This window comes from Notechis scutatus, chromosome 2 (genome assembly GCF_049901735.1).
Source record: "Notechis scutatus isolate UNSWTSFEM ecotype Mainland chromosome 2, rNotScu1.2, whole genome shotgun sequence".
Taxonomy (NCBI): Eukaryota; Metazoa; Chordata; class Lepidosauria; order Squamata; family Elapidae; genus Notechis; species Notechis scutatus.
In genome coordinates, this window is record NC_142010.1 from 172,579,943 (window position 1) to 172,595,984 (window position 16,042).

General features: G+C 36.2%; 1 protein-coding gene across 1 annotated transcript in view; it reads left to right on the forward strand.

The window, feature by feature from the left end:
- Nucleotides 1-16,042, forward strand: part of PAX5 (paired box 5) — a 243,846-nt gene that overhangs the window by 119,087 nt on the left and 108,717 nt on the right. The window contains exon 7 of the mRNA XM_087957413.1: nt 12,502-12,631. Within this exon, the coding sequence (XP_087813539.1) occupies nt 12,502-12,631 (130 nt within the window). The remainder of the gene's footprint in view (nt 1-12,501; nt 12,632-16,042) is intronic.

The following is a 16,042-nucleotide window of genomic DNA, read 5'->3' on the forward strand; positions in this document are numbered from 1 at the left end:
TACAGCCGCCCGCATGCAAAACCTGGTGCAAAAAAAAAAAAAGAAAAAAAGAAAGTACGCCGCACGTGAGGATCTTGAATCCTCTCCTCCCACACCGCTAAGGAAGGAAGAGGGGGAAAGGTTGCGCAGCGCGTGGCGAGTGACACCCGCCACACACACACACACACACACACACACACACAAACACACACACCGCTTCCCCCCCAGCCTCCTCCCGGCTGCAACTCAAGCTCGAAGTGGGAGTCGGAGTCCTCCCGGCGTATAAGGCGAGCCCCCCACTTGAGGCATGTTTTCAGGGCAAAAAAGTCGTCTTATACGCCGGCAAATCGGTATTTTCATCTGGTAAAGCTTTGCTCAATAAAATATTATTTACCAGTCATTTAAGGCTTCCTGCTTCTGGCAAAGTCTACCTTGTCATGTGTATCAATGTAGATGTTGTTATTTCTACATTTTATTCCTTCTTCCCACTTAGAAATAAGAGGCTAATTATACAGGCTGATTTTCCTTCCTTCCTTCCTTCCTTCCTTCCTTCCTTCCTTCCTTCCTTCCTTCCTTCCTTCCTTCCTTCCTTCCTTCCTTCCTTCCTCCCTTCCTCCCTCCCTCTTCTCCAAACCACTCTATTTTATAAGGCTGTAACTTCCCCTCAAACTAACACATCTTCAGCTAAAACTGCTTGGTTGATTTTGGTCCGCCATCTTTTTTCTTCCTTAAAACCAGCAGTCTTCAACAGGCAAGGGTGTTTGCAATCTGTTATGGTTTGCTATATACCTTACATCTTCAACTCTCCTCCTCCTCCTCAAAGTTCTTCAGATGGCTCCATTCTGCCAGTTCAATAGCAACTCCTCCTCTTTCCTAGATGAAAATATTGCCTATGAGAAAAGTGTTATCTAGTTTACACTCAGAATTCTACTATCAACAAAAAGAACAAAATGTCTGTGGATGGCTCTATGACTAGAATACAAAGGAGACATTGGGTTACATAAACAAATTTAGGTTGTTTATAGTTAATACTGTATTTAACAAGCTAATCTTTATTAGCATACATCCCATTAAATTCACTGGGACTTAAGCACAACTTTCTTTGATTAGGTTTACCGTGATCATGTCTAGGCTCCGGATCACAGCTTGACAAAACCATTTGTACACAGGCTAAGTTCAAGGAACATGTTAAACCATAAACCATGGTTTGTAGAATATAGTACTTAGGTTCATACACCACATTCAGCTGAAAACCGCTTAGTTTACAAAAACTGTAGCTTTAAAAAGAGTTGGAGGCAAGATGTCCTTTCTCATTGATTTTGCCTAAAACTTGATCAAACAAATTTTGCCATTCAGTGCTACAAAACTGTATAAAAGTTACTTGACTAGAGTTGGTAGAAAGAAAGAAGGAATATGTGCGTGCATCAAGGTAAGTGATTTCTTCTATTATACTACCGTCAGTTCTTTGAAAAATAATTACATTTTGACAAAGTTGAAAATAGATCTAATAACAGCTTGAGGTGATACATTTCAGCATGGAGGAGAATCAGGGAAAAAGTGAAATAGATTTGCAGAAAAATGTAGAGAAATGTCAGTTCAAGCTTTTTTGAGGTAGAAAGGAAAGCATTATTATTGGACATTATCTTCATGATGAACAATAAAGATGGCTGTTATTCTATAATAATCTCTCTTTGTAGAACCAGACTATTACAACCAACCTTTTCAGACTCCTAAGTCTTTTCTTGGCCATGCCATTTTAGCTATTCCAACAATATTAGTTATTTTTCTTGTTGACACTAACAAGGATTGTGCCTAAAACAAAAGCTATTTATATAATGCTTCTGAAGGCTAACAACAGCATGCCTCATCTGTACTTCTTTTTTCCACTACTCTTATTTTTTTCAGTCATGTGTTGTCTTCTCAAACACTTTGCCAGTTTTAAAGCATTGTAATTATACCATGCTAGGAAAGCATGTACTGAACTAAGATCTATCTCTTTCTGCTGCCACATGAGGGCATATAATCTTCAGAATGGAAGCGGAGACGGAAAAAAATAGTTTCATAAAGTAGTGTTTCCGGCAGAATAGGAAAAAAAAAATGCTGGCAATAGATGATACAAAAAGGCAACACTGCTACACTGAAGGAAAGCTTTTCTGACTAGATTCACATATGAAGTTGGAGAATGAAATGCAGGGAATAGAATGGACATTATATGAAGGGGATTAAGGAGTCATAATACAGGACATGCAGGCAAATGTACAGTTGTTTGTGTGTGTATGTGGTCATTTTGTAGCATTTAAGCAAGCCAATTTTGGCATTAGTTTCCTGCTGTTGCCTCTTCTCAGAGCTGACAAGCAGTACTATAATCTTTTGATAAAACAGGAGGGACAATTGCTTGAGAAATTTAACTGTTCAATTTTCCAAGGAACTTTGCAAGTATCTGTTCTAAGAGTAATATCAATAGAAGCAGTGGTGGGATTCAAATTTTTTTACTACTGGTTCTGTGGGCGTGGCTTGGTGGGTGTGGCAGGGGAAGGATACTGTAAAATCTCCAGTCAGAGGTGGTATTTTCCGAATTACTCAAAATTTCCGCTACCGGTTCTCTAGAACTGGTCAGAACCTGCTGAATACCACCTCTGGATAGAGGTATCTTTCGAATCTGCTTGTTTTAAATTAAACTGGATATGCTTGTACATCTGAGGAATTCCTGGGATAATGATTTCAGAGGTTGGTGCTGTGGGCTCCTATTTAATACCCCTTTGGGTCAAGATTTACCTATTCCACATCCTTAATATTCTTCAGTATTTTGCTTACCTGAACATATAGAAAATGACTGGGGCAAGTCATTTGGAATTATAAGGTTTAATATCTTCAATCTGTGAAGGACAGCCAATTCTCCCTTCCTTTTTGATTACATTCCAAACCATCCCTTAGTGTTGAAAATATACATTAAATATATGCTACAGACTAATGCTGCTTCCAGATAGGATAGAGGTGCTGTTGGCTTGTAGAGCTGACCTACAACTTCTAATTCAATCTATAATGGATAGTGTAGCATTTTCTTTAAAAAGTTAGTTCCATCATTTATGGATTGCCAATCTGGTGCTCTTCAAATGTATTGGGAATATATGTGGGCTAGATAGTGTAGGAGTCACACTTGGAAAGCATCACTTTGGAAAAAGCTGCATTATTAAATTTGAGATTATCACTTTAAGGCAGGGCTGTCAAACTCCTGGCTCGCGGGCCAGATGTGTCACATGCTGGCCACGTTCATGCCTGGTTTTGCAAAGGGGAAAAAGTCCTGATACGTCACATAACAACGTTATGATGATCTGAGTTTGACACCCCTGCTTTAGGGTGATGAAGGATTTGACACTGTGATTCTATTATTTTTTCCACCACCATTCCAAACATACTTATATTTAGAATATCCAAGGAGCAATTAAAGGTGATATTAAATGAGTCCTTGAATTTAATGGGCATATTTTTAAAATTTAAGGGATTTATTTGAATGTGTGAAATTACATACATATATGTTCCCATTTGGTATGAAACATAAAGATTGTATTTGCTGAATCTGGCAGTCATGAATTCTAAGTAAGTAATAGACAAATCACACAATGTACTTCCCATATTACATTTAAAACTACCTTTGATGATTTATTTTTTTTCTGAAGACTGTTAATATTTTACACTGTATACCACTTTGATCTTTCCAGAGAAATAATTTAAAAATGGAACAGGCATTGCTATGCTGGAGGTATGCTTATACTTAATAGCAGGAAAAAAGAAAGAAAATAGGGACCATTCTTAAATGGGATTTTCAATGTTTTAATTAGAATTTTGCAATATTTAAAAAATGCTATATATGTTCCTGCAAATAATAAAACAGTTGCTAAAATGCAGTTTGTAACATGAACATTGCTTCTGGCTTGGAGTCATGGTTATATTGCAATGTCACATGATCTGGAGAAGACATTGCCAACCTCTTCAGATTTTTTTCGGGGTGGGTGGGTGGGGAGAGTGTCAGAACCTCCCCAGTTAAACTGTTTGAGCCTTGGACCTACCTTTGAATTATGTTATTGCTCCCCCTTGTGCCAACTCTCCAGAGAGCCTTTTAAGTGTTAAGCATAAGAATGCCTGAGCTATTTTTATAAAACTGTACAGTAGTTAGCTTTGTGCATCTTCTCGTTTGATGTTTAAATCAGTGCAGCATTTTGCTTGATTAATATCTCTCCCAAGTGTATCCCCATTTCGTCAGTGTTTTCATGCCATTCAGAGAAAGGATGCCTGTTTAGTGCTGAAAGGTTATATATTATATATAGAATTCCCAACAGGACTAGATCTGATGCACTACAACTAGTCAAACCAGATTTGAGCTGAGATTAGTCCATTCTGATTAGTTTTTGATTCTAGAGTCAGATTTTGAAGTTCTGGTCTTGCTTAGAATCCCATTTATATAGTATATCAGTACACCAGTGGTGAGAATCAATTTTTTTTACTTCCGGTTCTGTGGGCGTGGCTTGGTGGGTGTGGCAGGGGAAGGATACTGTAAAATTTCCAGTCAGAGGTGGTATTTGCCGGTTCTCCGAACTACTCAAAATTTCCGCTACCGGTTCTCCTGAACTGGTCAGAACCTGCTGAGTACCACCTCTGCAGTTCCCTAAATGTTTCTGTCAGTTGCTGAGATACGGGCATCAGAAAGTTGATTGTAAGGTACAGTAGTTATGATAGAGATCCTAGCTCACAGAAAATAGTATAAGCACACTTGGGATAAAACTGGAGTTGGTTTTCTTTGTATCAATGTGTGCTGAAATTGAAACATATATATTGTCTTTATCATTCAGAGGGAATACTGCATGGTATGACTAAGGCTGTAACCAAATTTCCATTAACAAATTACTATAAACTATAATATGATGGACTTGATTAACAAAAGTCATTATGTGCAATAAAGGTATATATTTATAGACTCACCTGGTGATGACCATGCTTTAAGAAAGATTGCAGTTTGGAAGTAGGAGGAGCAAATTCATAAATAGCAGGTATACACAAATGAAATGAAATATAGGAAAATGAGTATGTTGGATGTCTGTGCAATTAAGATGAGAAGAATGTAGTAAGTCTGAATGAATGTGAACTGATCTTACAGAATGGAGTTGATGAATTCCTATAGGCAAATTAAGATGCGGGTTTAATTATGAATGAAAAGGCTAAAATGTATGTTAAAAATATAAAATGGCATCTTGTGGGTGCGTATAGAAGTAAAATTCCACAAGTTGGCAATAATTTCAATTTAATACTTCAATAAATAGTTAAGATTAGAAGAACTGGGAGATGAGTTTGGGGAAAAAATTATGTAGTCTTTTGAAAGAATGAGAGGGAAGAAAAAGTTTACCTAAGAAATATGAAAGGATGGATGAGAACAGGAAATCAAAAAGTGTGACTGGATATGAATGAGAATGCTGACTGTTAGATGAACATCTGTTTAAAAAGCCTATTTGTTCTGAATACAGACTGTAAGAATAAATCTATTCATATGTGGTGGAGGAATGAATATGCATTTGTGATTTATTTCATTGTTTATTATGAAATATTGAGAAAAGCTTGAATATAGGACAGATCAGTTTTGATCAATTTTTTTGGGGAAAAAAGGAAAGTATTAAAAAATTAGCATGAAGGTTGAATTATTGTTAGAAGAGAAAATGAAAATATTTTATGAAAAAATATTAGAAGATACTAATTTCTAATACTTCTGTTGACTTCCTAACAAAATGTTGGAAAGTGGAAAGCAACTAAGGGGACATTGGAACAGACATGCTGTTGAGGTCACTTGGTAAATCAGAGTATCACTGAATTTTCTGAATATTAATGTAAGAAATTTTGAAAAGAGATTTTGATGGGATGATCAGATGAATGAGGAAAAATGCAAATAATGGAATGACTCCTGTGAAAATGAGGATCAGAGAAAAAGACTCCATGATATATAAAAGAGAGAAAAAACAAACATTGCAAAAAGATCAATAAATAGTTAAGATTAAAAGAGGCAGAAAAGATGCCATGCACTTTTCTCAGATTCTTGGAAATCTGAGTGGAATTTAAAAGAAAACTGATGAAATGATATGGGACGAAACTGAATTGAGAAACTTCTAGAATGATTATTTTAGAAGTTGGAATAGGAATATTAGTGTTGTGGCCCGCCAGCTGCCAGCAGAGCTGGCGGCAGACTCGGATGATGAGGAGGTTGGGGAGGAACTTGGGCCAGTTCTGGAGTCTGGGGAAGGCTCTGAGGGATGCTCTGTGTCGGATGTAGCGATAGAGGCAGGGCTGTTCAACATTTCCCTGCCTTTGGAGGCTGATATGAGCGAGGAGGAAGAATAGCTGGGGCCTGTTCCAGATGGACATATGTGCAGAGCTGTTAGGAGAGGTGAACAACAGAGGACAAGGAGTCAACTTGGGAAGCAAAGCATACGTGGTCGCTGAATGGCCCCTCCCTGGCTGGGGAATAAATAGAAGGAAAGGGGAGTGGTTGTTGTAGGAGACAGCAGTTCATATTTCTGAAGATTTTGCTCATATTTTGTGGCACAGAGACTGCTTGCCAGAATTTAATTTGCAGCCTGGGAGCTCAAGGCCTTGCAATTATCGCAAAGAACTGATAAGGTGTGTTACTGCAGTTAACTCTTTGAAGGACTATTGCCTGAACTTTTTGGTGGGTGAATGCAATTAATTCACAAGAGGTAAATAAAGAGGGGTTTTTCGTGACAAGGAATCTGTGTGTTGCTTCTGCTAAGGCTGGGTCAGAACAGTTAGTGATATAATCATAATCATATATTAAACTTGGATGCCACTTGACTTCCAACAGCTCTATGTTGAATAGGTAGTCCTCATCTTACAACAGTTCTTTAGTATCATTCAAAGTTACAACGGCACTGAAAAAAATGTCTTAAGACCATTTTTTATACTTATAAAAAATCGCATCCATGTGATCGCATCCATGTGATCAAAATTCAGGTGCCTGGCAAGTGACTCATATTTTTGATGGGGTCATATGATTAACTTTTACAACCTTCTGACAAGCAAAGTCAACGGGGAAGCCAGATTCATTTAACAACCATGGTATTAACTTAACAGCTGTAGCGATTCACTTAACAACTGTGGCAAAGAAGGTCATAAAACGGGGCAAAATTCACTTAACAAATTGTGCTGCCCCACTCACCCACATGTCAGGGTTGGTGTAGAGTGCTTTATTCAGCCTGTTCCCCCAACAGTTCTATTTCAGGTTTTCAGCTAACCCCCAGCTGCAAACTTAGCACAGTAATTGGTTAGCGACCAAGTAGATAACCAAAAGCAAAACAAACTTACAGCCAAGCCAAAAGCAGTCTTCGAAATAAAGGTTTTGCCTGGGTAGGTTCCAAAAACAAAATCCAAAATCTCCTCTGAGGTCAGGGGCCTCCACTGAGGTTTGTCAACAAGTCCAGTGGTCTGAGATTTAGGGCTTGCAAAGAGAAGTCACAGGAATAGTCCAAGCCAGGAGTTCAGGGACTTGTTTTCAGTGAAGCCAGCCACAAACAAGCTCCAGACTAACCTTCCAGGCAATGACTAATTAGTCCACCTGACAGATAATCGGCTGCTCCAAACACAGACATAAACACACTCCGCAACTGAATTAAATTCCCAAGCAGCAAAGTCCCTGAAGCACAAACAATCATCTGGCCACGGACCCACACAGGTTGCTTCTGTGCTAAATAACCCTTCCCATGCAGCCCATTAGGGGCAGAGCCTTTTCCCCTCAATCTGACAGATCTCCATCTCTCTGCCTTGCATACCAAGGCCGGTAACTCCTCCCCCTCTTTCTCATCGGCCTGGAGCTCTCCCCAGCTGAGGCATGTTCTGCCAACAGTTGAGGGTCAGCAAAACCGGACGTGCCAGGAATGCTCTCATTGTCCCCCGAGGCCTCTGAGGAAGACGTGGAGGAACCATCGTTCACAGGAGCCATCACACAAATGTCTTGCTTAGCAACAGAAATTTTGGGCTCAGTTGAGGACTACCTGTATGTGTTGATATGTTGAAAAGTAGAGCTGAACCAAATGCTACAAATGTTGCCTAAGTATGGGAAGTATGGGAAGAATGCTCTTATTGTTCCCCTTTACCAAGGAGAAATGTTGAAAGAATGAATACAAAATTTACAAGGGGATTAGTGTGCCTGGTTACGTGTTCGACTAAAACCTGACTAAAAGTGTTCAAGAGGTGGAAAAATCTGGGAAGGACTTTATGCCAAACAAGCTTTATGCCAAACAAGTTTGTGCTCTTCAACAGCTCATTGAGAACATATGAATGCAAAAAAGAACACCTGGTGTATGATGGTTAAACAAAAGAACCAAAATGAATAGATTTAAATTATGGAATGTTTTCCCCAGCTGTGAAGTTGAAATTTGATTGGCAAATGCTAGTAGAATAGAAAAGGAAGGATGGAAGTAAAACACGAATGGGAATAAATAGAATGGTTAATAAACGATTCAGCATTGACTAGGGAGAAAGACAAGGATATGTGATGTTCCCTTGTTGTTAATCTATTTATGGAAAAATGTATAAGAAACATTTGTAGCAAAATAAGAAGTGTTTTGGTTAGGACACATAAAGATGATGGCAGATTGCTGACTAAGAAGCTGAATAATTTGCAGGGAATGTTAGACTGATGGTGCAAAGTGAAGTATGAATCTGAAAATTAATGTATCAAAGAGTTAGATATGTTAAACAGGGAGAAAGGGTGAAGGATTACGAGCTATACATAAATGACAAAAACTAGAGGAAGTAAAATTGTGTTTACATACCTCAGTAGAATGTTTATTAAAGATAGGAAAATGGACAGAGAATTTTTAAATTATGCGAATGCTGGTAGAAAACTGGTGGGTAGATACCATCTGTTGGGAGAAATGAATGTTGAAAGAGCAAACTTCTGCCCAGTTAGTTCTGTGGAAATGAGACTTGGTTATGCCGGGCAAAACATACAAGCAATTTAAATGCAGCAGGAATTGGTAACGTTAAGAACAGTGAGTGGCAAAGCAAGAAATGAGAGGATCAAGAATGATTGGGTGCTGGTTGAAATGTGAACTAAATGCAAAAGTACACTTAGGTGATTTAGTCCTACAGATAGAATGAAAAAGGCTAGCATGGCAAAACAAATATTCGAAGGAAGACTGAATGGGTTCAAAGGAAGGGGAAGACCAAGAAACTGTAGGTTGAACAGAGTTGACAAAGTCCACAAAAATAAGAGAGTTCAAAGAACAAAAGGCAGTGAATGAATGTAGTTGAAGGAAAGATAGTGGAGTAGGAAAGTAGTGGAGAGGCGCGTAGTAGTAGTGGAGAGATATAAGAATGGCATTGGTACAAACTAGATTTAGCTATGTTTCCTATAATTTTTCTTATTTCATCTCTTTATGTTCTTTCTCACTCCTTTTCTGTGCATTGTATAAAGTTGCTTACTTCAGAAAAAAATAGCATGATGGGCATGTAAGCATGTGTTCCTTGTGCTGTTAGAAGAATTCTCTTTAAATTGTTAAAAATGCGTATACATATCCTTATCTGCCCCAGGGACATGTGTTTTTTCTCTATAGCTCTATATATCTATTCTCTCTCCTTTCTCTTCTAGAGAGCCAACGATCCACAGTTTACAACATTAACATCAACACTATCATTATCATGACAGCAACATTACCCTGGGACACATATATGGGTCTCTATTCATAATTTATCTGTATAAATTCATAATTTATCTGTATAGACAGCCTCAAGCCCAAAGCTATATGACTTCTGTGTTGAATGACTGTGAGACCTGTTCCAAATCTTTAGAAAAAGTAGATCAGCCTGGCTATTTCCATAAGCAAGGATGGGAGAGAAAAGTTTTCTCCTTAAAACCGCTTTTTATACGCTTATCCCTCTTGTATTTCAAGTTGGATTTCAATCCTTAATCTGACTTCCCAATTTCGTATCGTGAGCGTCTTATATTGTTCTTTCTTGTTTGCATTTTGACACCTACATGCTTAAAGGACTTTTACCATGTCCCAGTATTCCTTTGTGCAATTTATTTTACTGAGACCTGCCTCTCTCTGCCCTGCCTGTTGTCAATATATCCAGCAGCTTGCTTATGCCCAAGAAACCCTGCCTCTCTGATCTTTCCATATAATAGGTAGTCCTCAACTTATGACCACAATTGAGTCCAAACTTTTCATTGCTAAGCAAGAGAATTATTGTGAGTTTTGCCCCACCTTTTTTGCCACCTTTCTTGTTAAGCGAATCGCTGCAGTTTATTAAATTAGTCACACAGTTATTAATCTGGGTTCCCTATCGACTTTGCTTATCAGAAGGTCGCAAAAGGGGATCACATGACCTCAGGGCAGTGCAACCCTCATAAATACATGTCAGCTGTCAAGCACCTGAATTTTGATCACATGACCATGAAGATGCTGTAGTGCAGGGCTGTCAAACTCCCGGCCCACAGGCTGGATGCGTCCTGCACTGGCCATGCCCATGCCCGGTTTAGCAAAGGAGAAAAAGTTCCAATACATAATATGATGCCACTGTGACGATGTGAGTTTGACACCTCTTCTGTAGTGGTCTTAAATGTGAAAAATGGTCATCAATCACTTTTTTCAGTATTGTTATAACTTTGAATGGTCACTAAATGAATAATTGTAAGCTGAGGACTACTTGTATAGAAAAAGCTGGATTGCAACAGGCTATTTGTCACTGACAAACAGAAAAAAAAATCTGATTATGTCCCCTGTTGGGCTACAGTTGTGGGGGCAGAATTTTGATTTGGGACATCCGACATGCCTTCGGTGAATAAGACAAAACATAACATCAAAAGAAACAAACAAAACATGTCCAAAATTGCCCACATCACCTGGAGGCAGGATTCACTTCAAGCTGCAACCGAGTGGTATCTGTTCACAAATAATAAACAAAGCATGCATTCTTGTTAACAAACAAATGGACAGGCTTGTTATCTTTATTTTAAAAATACATTTCTGAAGAGAAGAATCCTACAAATGCTAAGAGCATTTTGTTTTATGCTCTGTGGGTAATAGGTGGTCATTAAAAACAGTCTGGCCAAAGTAGCAACTGCACATTGGTGGTTCCAATTTACCCCGAATAAAAAACGGAAGTGTTACAAATAATTAATGCATTTTGAAAGAAATCACAATGAAAATAAAGCATGGAATTATGAAACAAGGGATTGTTCTACAGTACCCTTCCTCCTGAACAGAGTGGGCAGTCCAGAGATAATACATCACTGCCTATATACCCCTAAGTAGATATGTACCACCATTTTTCTTTTAATGTCCCTATGAAATAAGGGAGTTTAATTTCCAGGGAAACATGCAAGGGAATGCACATCTATGTCATTTTAAACCAAGGCAGTTTATTTCAATGCTGCCTTGCACAGGAGGAGCTTGTTAGCTTTTTCTCTGAGCTATTTTATACTTATTTAAATATTTTATGCTGCTGTCCTGCATGAGAAGATAAAACAAAAATACAGCGGTGGCACATCTTTAAGGTCATTGCTAAAATACAGACATACTCAAAGCAACAGCTAAAAAAAAAATCAGAATGGTATCTGCAACCAATAAATCACAAGAAACAACTGTAACTATAGCCAAAGACAAACATAATTAATGCAACACAAACCATTAACCAAAAGGTCAGGTAAACAGGGCAGTCTGCATCTTGCTTGATAATTGTTACAGTCATGTATATAGTTGGCTTAATAATTTCTTTATTGGTTCTAATATTAATTTTCTGCTTGGCAATAGATTACCACCTGTTCATTATTTGAAGGAATGGTTTCGCATTTATCAACTTTTTATATACTTGTGAGATGTACTATAATTGTGAAATGCAATTTTATTTTAATGCATTATACTATAATGACATATTCTAAGATTAAAGTGTTCATGTCTCACAATACTTTGGGAACTTGTTAAATGGAAATTCTATAATGGATGGCCCAACAGAGGATGCACTGCAGTTAAAAACTATTAAAACATACTTCTTCTAGTGCACCGCTAAACAAAACAAACAATATCATTGTCATACTTAATAATTCATGGTTTTAGAGAAAAAACTTTCAAGTTTGTAGGAGTGATACAGAGATTGCCATGCCCCCCTCCCAATAATTAGGTGTATTTTTTGAGATTATCTTCTGATTCACATTAGAAAGTGCTGGTGATTTGTCCACCAAACAATCTGAGAAACTATTTTTTTTTAGTTAACCCAATAACTGAAGTTTGCAGGATTCATATTGTCATAACATCTCATCATAGTTTGAAACTGTTTCATTTCATGTTGCATCTGAACAGTAAAATCAATCTTCAGATATAAAATTACCATTATTACCATTATCACCCCATTCAAGGCCTTCACTGCCAATATAGGAATGAACCACTTAGCTTGGTTTGAACCATATTAGAATTTAATATATGAAAAATGTTACTAAATTATCTCATTTTTCTTTGAACTCAGTCAACAGAATATTCAGCCATGACATCACTAGCTGGTGGATTAGATGAAATGAAGGCCAATTTAACAAGCCCTACATCAACAGATATAGGTGCCAGTGTCCCAGGACCACAATCATATCCTATTGTGACAGGTAAGAAAACTAGATATTTGGAAAAGAATGTATGTCAAAACTGATGCTTGTGATGGTACAGTGTATAAAGTTTGCGATATGAATTTAACAAATGCTAGTTTTTAAAAAAATAAGATGAAACCCATGATACTGAAGGCATTCAGAGACCTCTGTAGTTTGTATTCTGTATAGATGTTCTATTATTTCTATGAATACTTGCTTTGTATTTGTGAGATACACCATAGCAACAAAAATAACTTCGTTGTAATTGCAATAGAGATGAACAATTGATGCTCTAGAGACCGTATGCAGGCCGAAGCTTATCAAGGCATCAGAAATTATGCCTTTAATTGTGAAAGCAACTTATTAAGAAACAAAGTTCTCAAAAAGCCTAGCCAGACCAAATTGAAGCACTGACTTCTTTGTGGTTTGACCCACCAGAAAGAATGAAAGAAACATGTCCCTACCTCTAAAATTTCTATCTGAATAGAAGAGGTGGAAGGGACCGAAGTAGCATCCAAAGGAAAACCCCGCCGCTTTTGATGACTCCTTACTGCAATAATTTTGTGGAGCGGTGACTGTATCGCTATATTCTTTCTTTCTTGAGCAACAAGGGAGTTGTCGAATGAAGACTTTACTGGTCTGTTTGAACAGAGGCTGTCTGAAGCTCCATTTCATCCTTACCCACTAGGAATGAGGGAAGAATGAAGCCAGCTCCTCTGGCTTGAACTTAGTGGCTGCAGCACTGTGGGAAGAAACATAGGAATATATATGTCCTTGCCTGTCTGTAGAGGACATTTTGCCTGCCTGGAAGACAGCATGTGAATTGATCCAATCCAGTTTTCTATCTTTGCTGAACAGGAGTGACCTTTTTCTGTAGCTTCCTATTTTAGTACACTGGATGGATCGTATACAAATTCTGTGCATGAGACTTAGAACTTAATTTGTCCAATGGATATAACTGAGTTTCATGCCATGTTTGTTTAAAACAAACAAACAAACATATAGCCCACAATTTTCTGCACTGTGCCTATTCTATTCAATCCTCCACTCAGGAAGGGGAAGATTGTTGATCAATACAGCAAGTGTTACTGAGGATTGTTTTTTTGGTTTAATAATTTTTCTTAGTTGTTTATTCTAATTTGCAGTAGCATTTTTAGCTCCTACTGTATTTGATAAATTGTATTTTTACTTTTTAATTATTGATTTTTAAATGTTTGCATTATTAGTTTCTTATTTTATATTGTTTGCAGAACACTGAACATTTATTTTGTAAATGCAGTATTTTATGTCTCCTAATATAATAAAAAGATACAAAAACAAAAAGGTACTGAAATATAAAAAACAAAAAGGAAAAATACATAGATAATATCAATTAATAATATATATTAGATTATGTATTTAAAGAGAAAATGAACTGAATTTCTAAGCAACAAATTATACCTTGACTATATAGAAAATGAAAAATTGGTAGGTTTTCCTTTAATTGATATGAAATCAATTGTCAGAAAGTAAACATAGATGAATATATGAGATTTAAAATCTAGTTTAGCAGAGTCATTACGATAAAGAAAATTATTTTAATTGCAATCCAATAGAAATCTAGATTCTTCATACATCGTTAAATTACAAATTTCTGGTATATAGTTCAACATTGCATTAGCTTCTTTATGTTTTCTTTTGTCTTCTCAATATTGAATTGAGAAACTGAATTACATTAAACCAAAATGGAACATCAATGGGACAGGCTCAAAATGTGTATTAAAGTCCTTTCCACTATTTAAATTTCAAATGTTGGCATCTATTCTTTATTAAATTTCTTAATGTTTAGTACTCTACAAATATATCTGAAGATCAAGGGGCATACAGACAGAAAAATACATTGTTTAAAACTAACATAATTGATTTACATAAAGTATTACATCTCAGTTTTCTTTCTTTGTTATAATAATCCTGTCAGTTAAAATAATAATAGCTTTAGAATCTTACATATTCCTTCAATGATAACAATAATATAATTTAATGATTAATTAAAATTTTAATATTATCAAGCTAATAAATACTAAGAATGTAATAAGGGTGACCAATCATAATAATTATTTAGGAGTTGCTAATGCATTCAATTAATCAGTTAATCAAAACATTTTAATTGGATATATTTCCATTAATCAGTTTTCAAGTTCTGCCTGCAATATTGCAAATGCTTTATAAGATTGTTAGAGAATAAGTTTAGCTAAGGTATCAATACCCTGTCTTGGCTACAACACTCGATCCTAGATATCAATTACAAGACTAGAAATACAATTTTTTTTCTCAACATATTCTAAATATATCTTGCAGTCTTTAATGGCAAATATTTCCTTTCATAGATAGAGACACATAATAAAAATAGATCCAAACCCCTGCCAAGATACCAAGGGGAACAAATAATAATAAAGATGTGCCCATAAAGGCTTTTGAAATGAATCATTTATTCAGTTAGATATGAAAATATATGTCAGTGATAAAGGTCTACATCTGAAAATCAAAACTCCCTTCTCTATAAGAAAGTTGTTATTTTGATAAAGAAAATTGGGAAACGTCAGATCAATATAAACGTTTTCATATCCTTAAAATACCAAAACAGATTTAATATCCACATATCTCTAAAAATAGATATTCATTTAATCATTCTTTATTTTTTCCCATAAAAACATTTAATCATTTGTTAATATCAATAATAATTTGTGGTGAACATTTTGAAATACATATCTTTACTGACCTGGAGATCTTCCTAAAAACAATAATTCCAAGATTCTAAAAAGAATTCAAACTTTATATAAGGTCCCAATCTTACAATAGGTACATTAGATCCTATTGGACATATAATAGAATTATTCCACTTAATTGAATACATTGATAACTTACCAAAATGTACTACATCCATCAATTTTGATAGATAATTTCTTTTAAAATAATATAACAGCATATAAAAACAATGTATGTTTATCACCAACCGTCTTACTGTTCGAGATACCCTTCAGCTTTTGAATCAAACAGGTCAGAAGTTCCAAATTTAAATTAAATGTAAAAGGAGATAAGAGAAATTCTCGACAGATTCCACAAAACATTCCAGTGAGTCAACAAATAATTTAATTTGTATTAACTCTGGCTAATGGAACTCAACTCATTAAAAGGTATTTTTCCAATTCAAAAATTCAGGCTTGCAGCTGATATAAATATATGACTTACATGATTTCATAGCAGAACAAAATTTACCTCTGTCTTTCCCTTCTGCCTCTCACCCAATTTGTACAATATTCTACCCAACATGAGCAATGAAGATTTTACTTGCTTTTATGTCATATACCTGGATCTGAAGTAGAAGATAAAGAAGATTTAATTAGCTATGTTTTATGCAGGTTATTTCACTGCATGACAAATGATGACCAA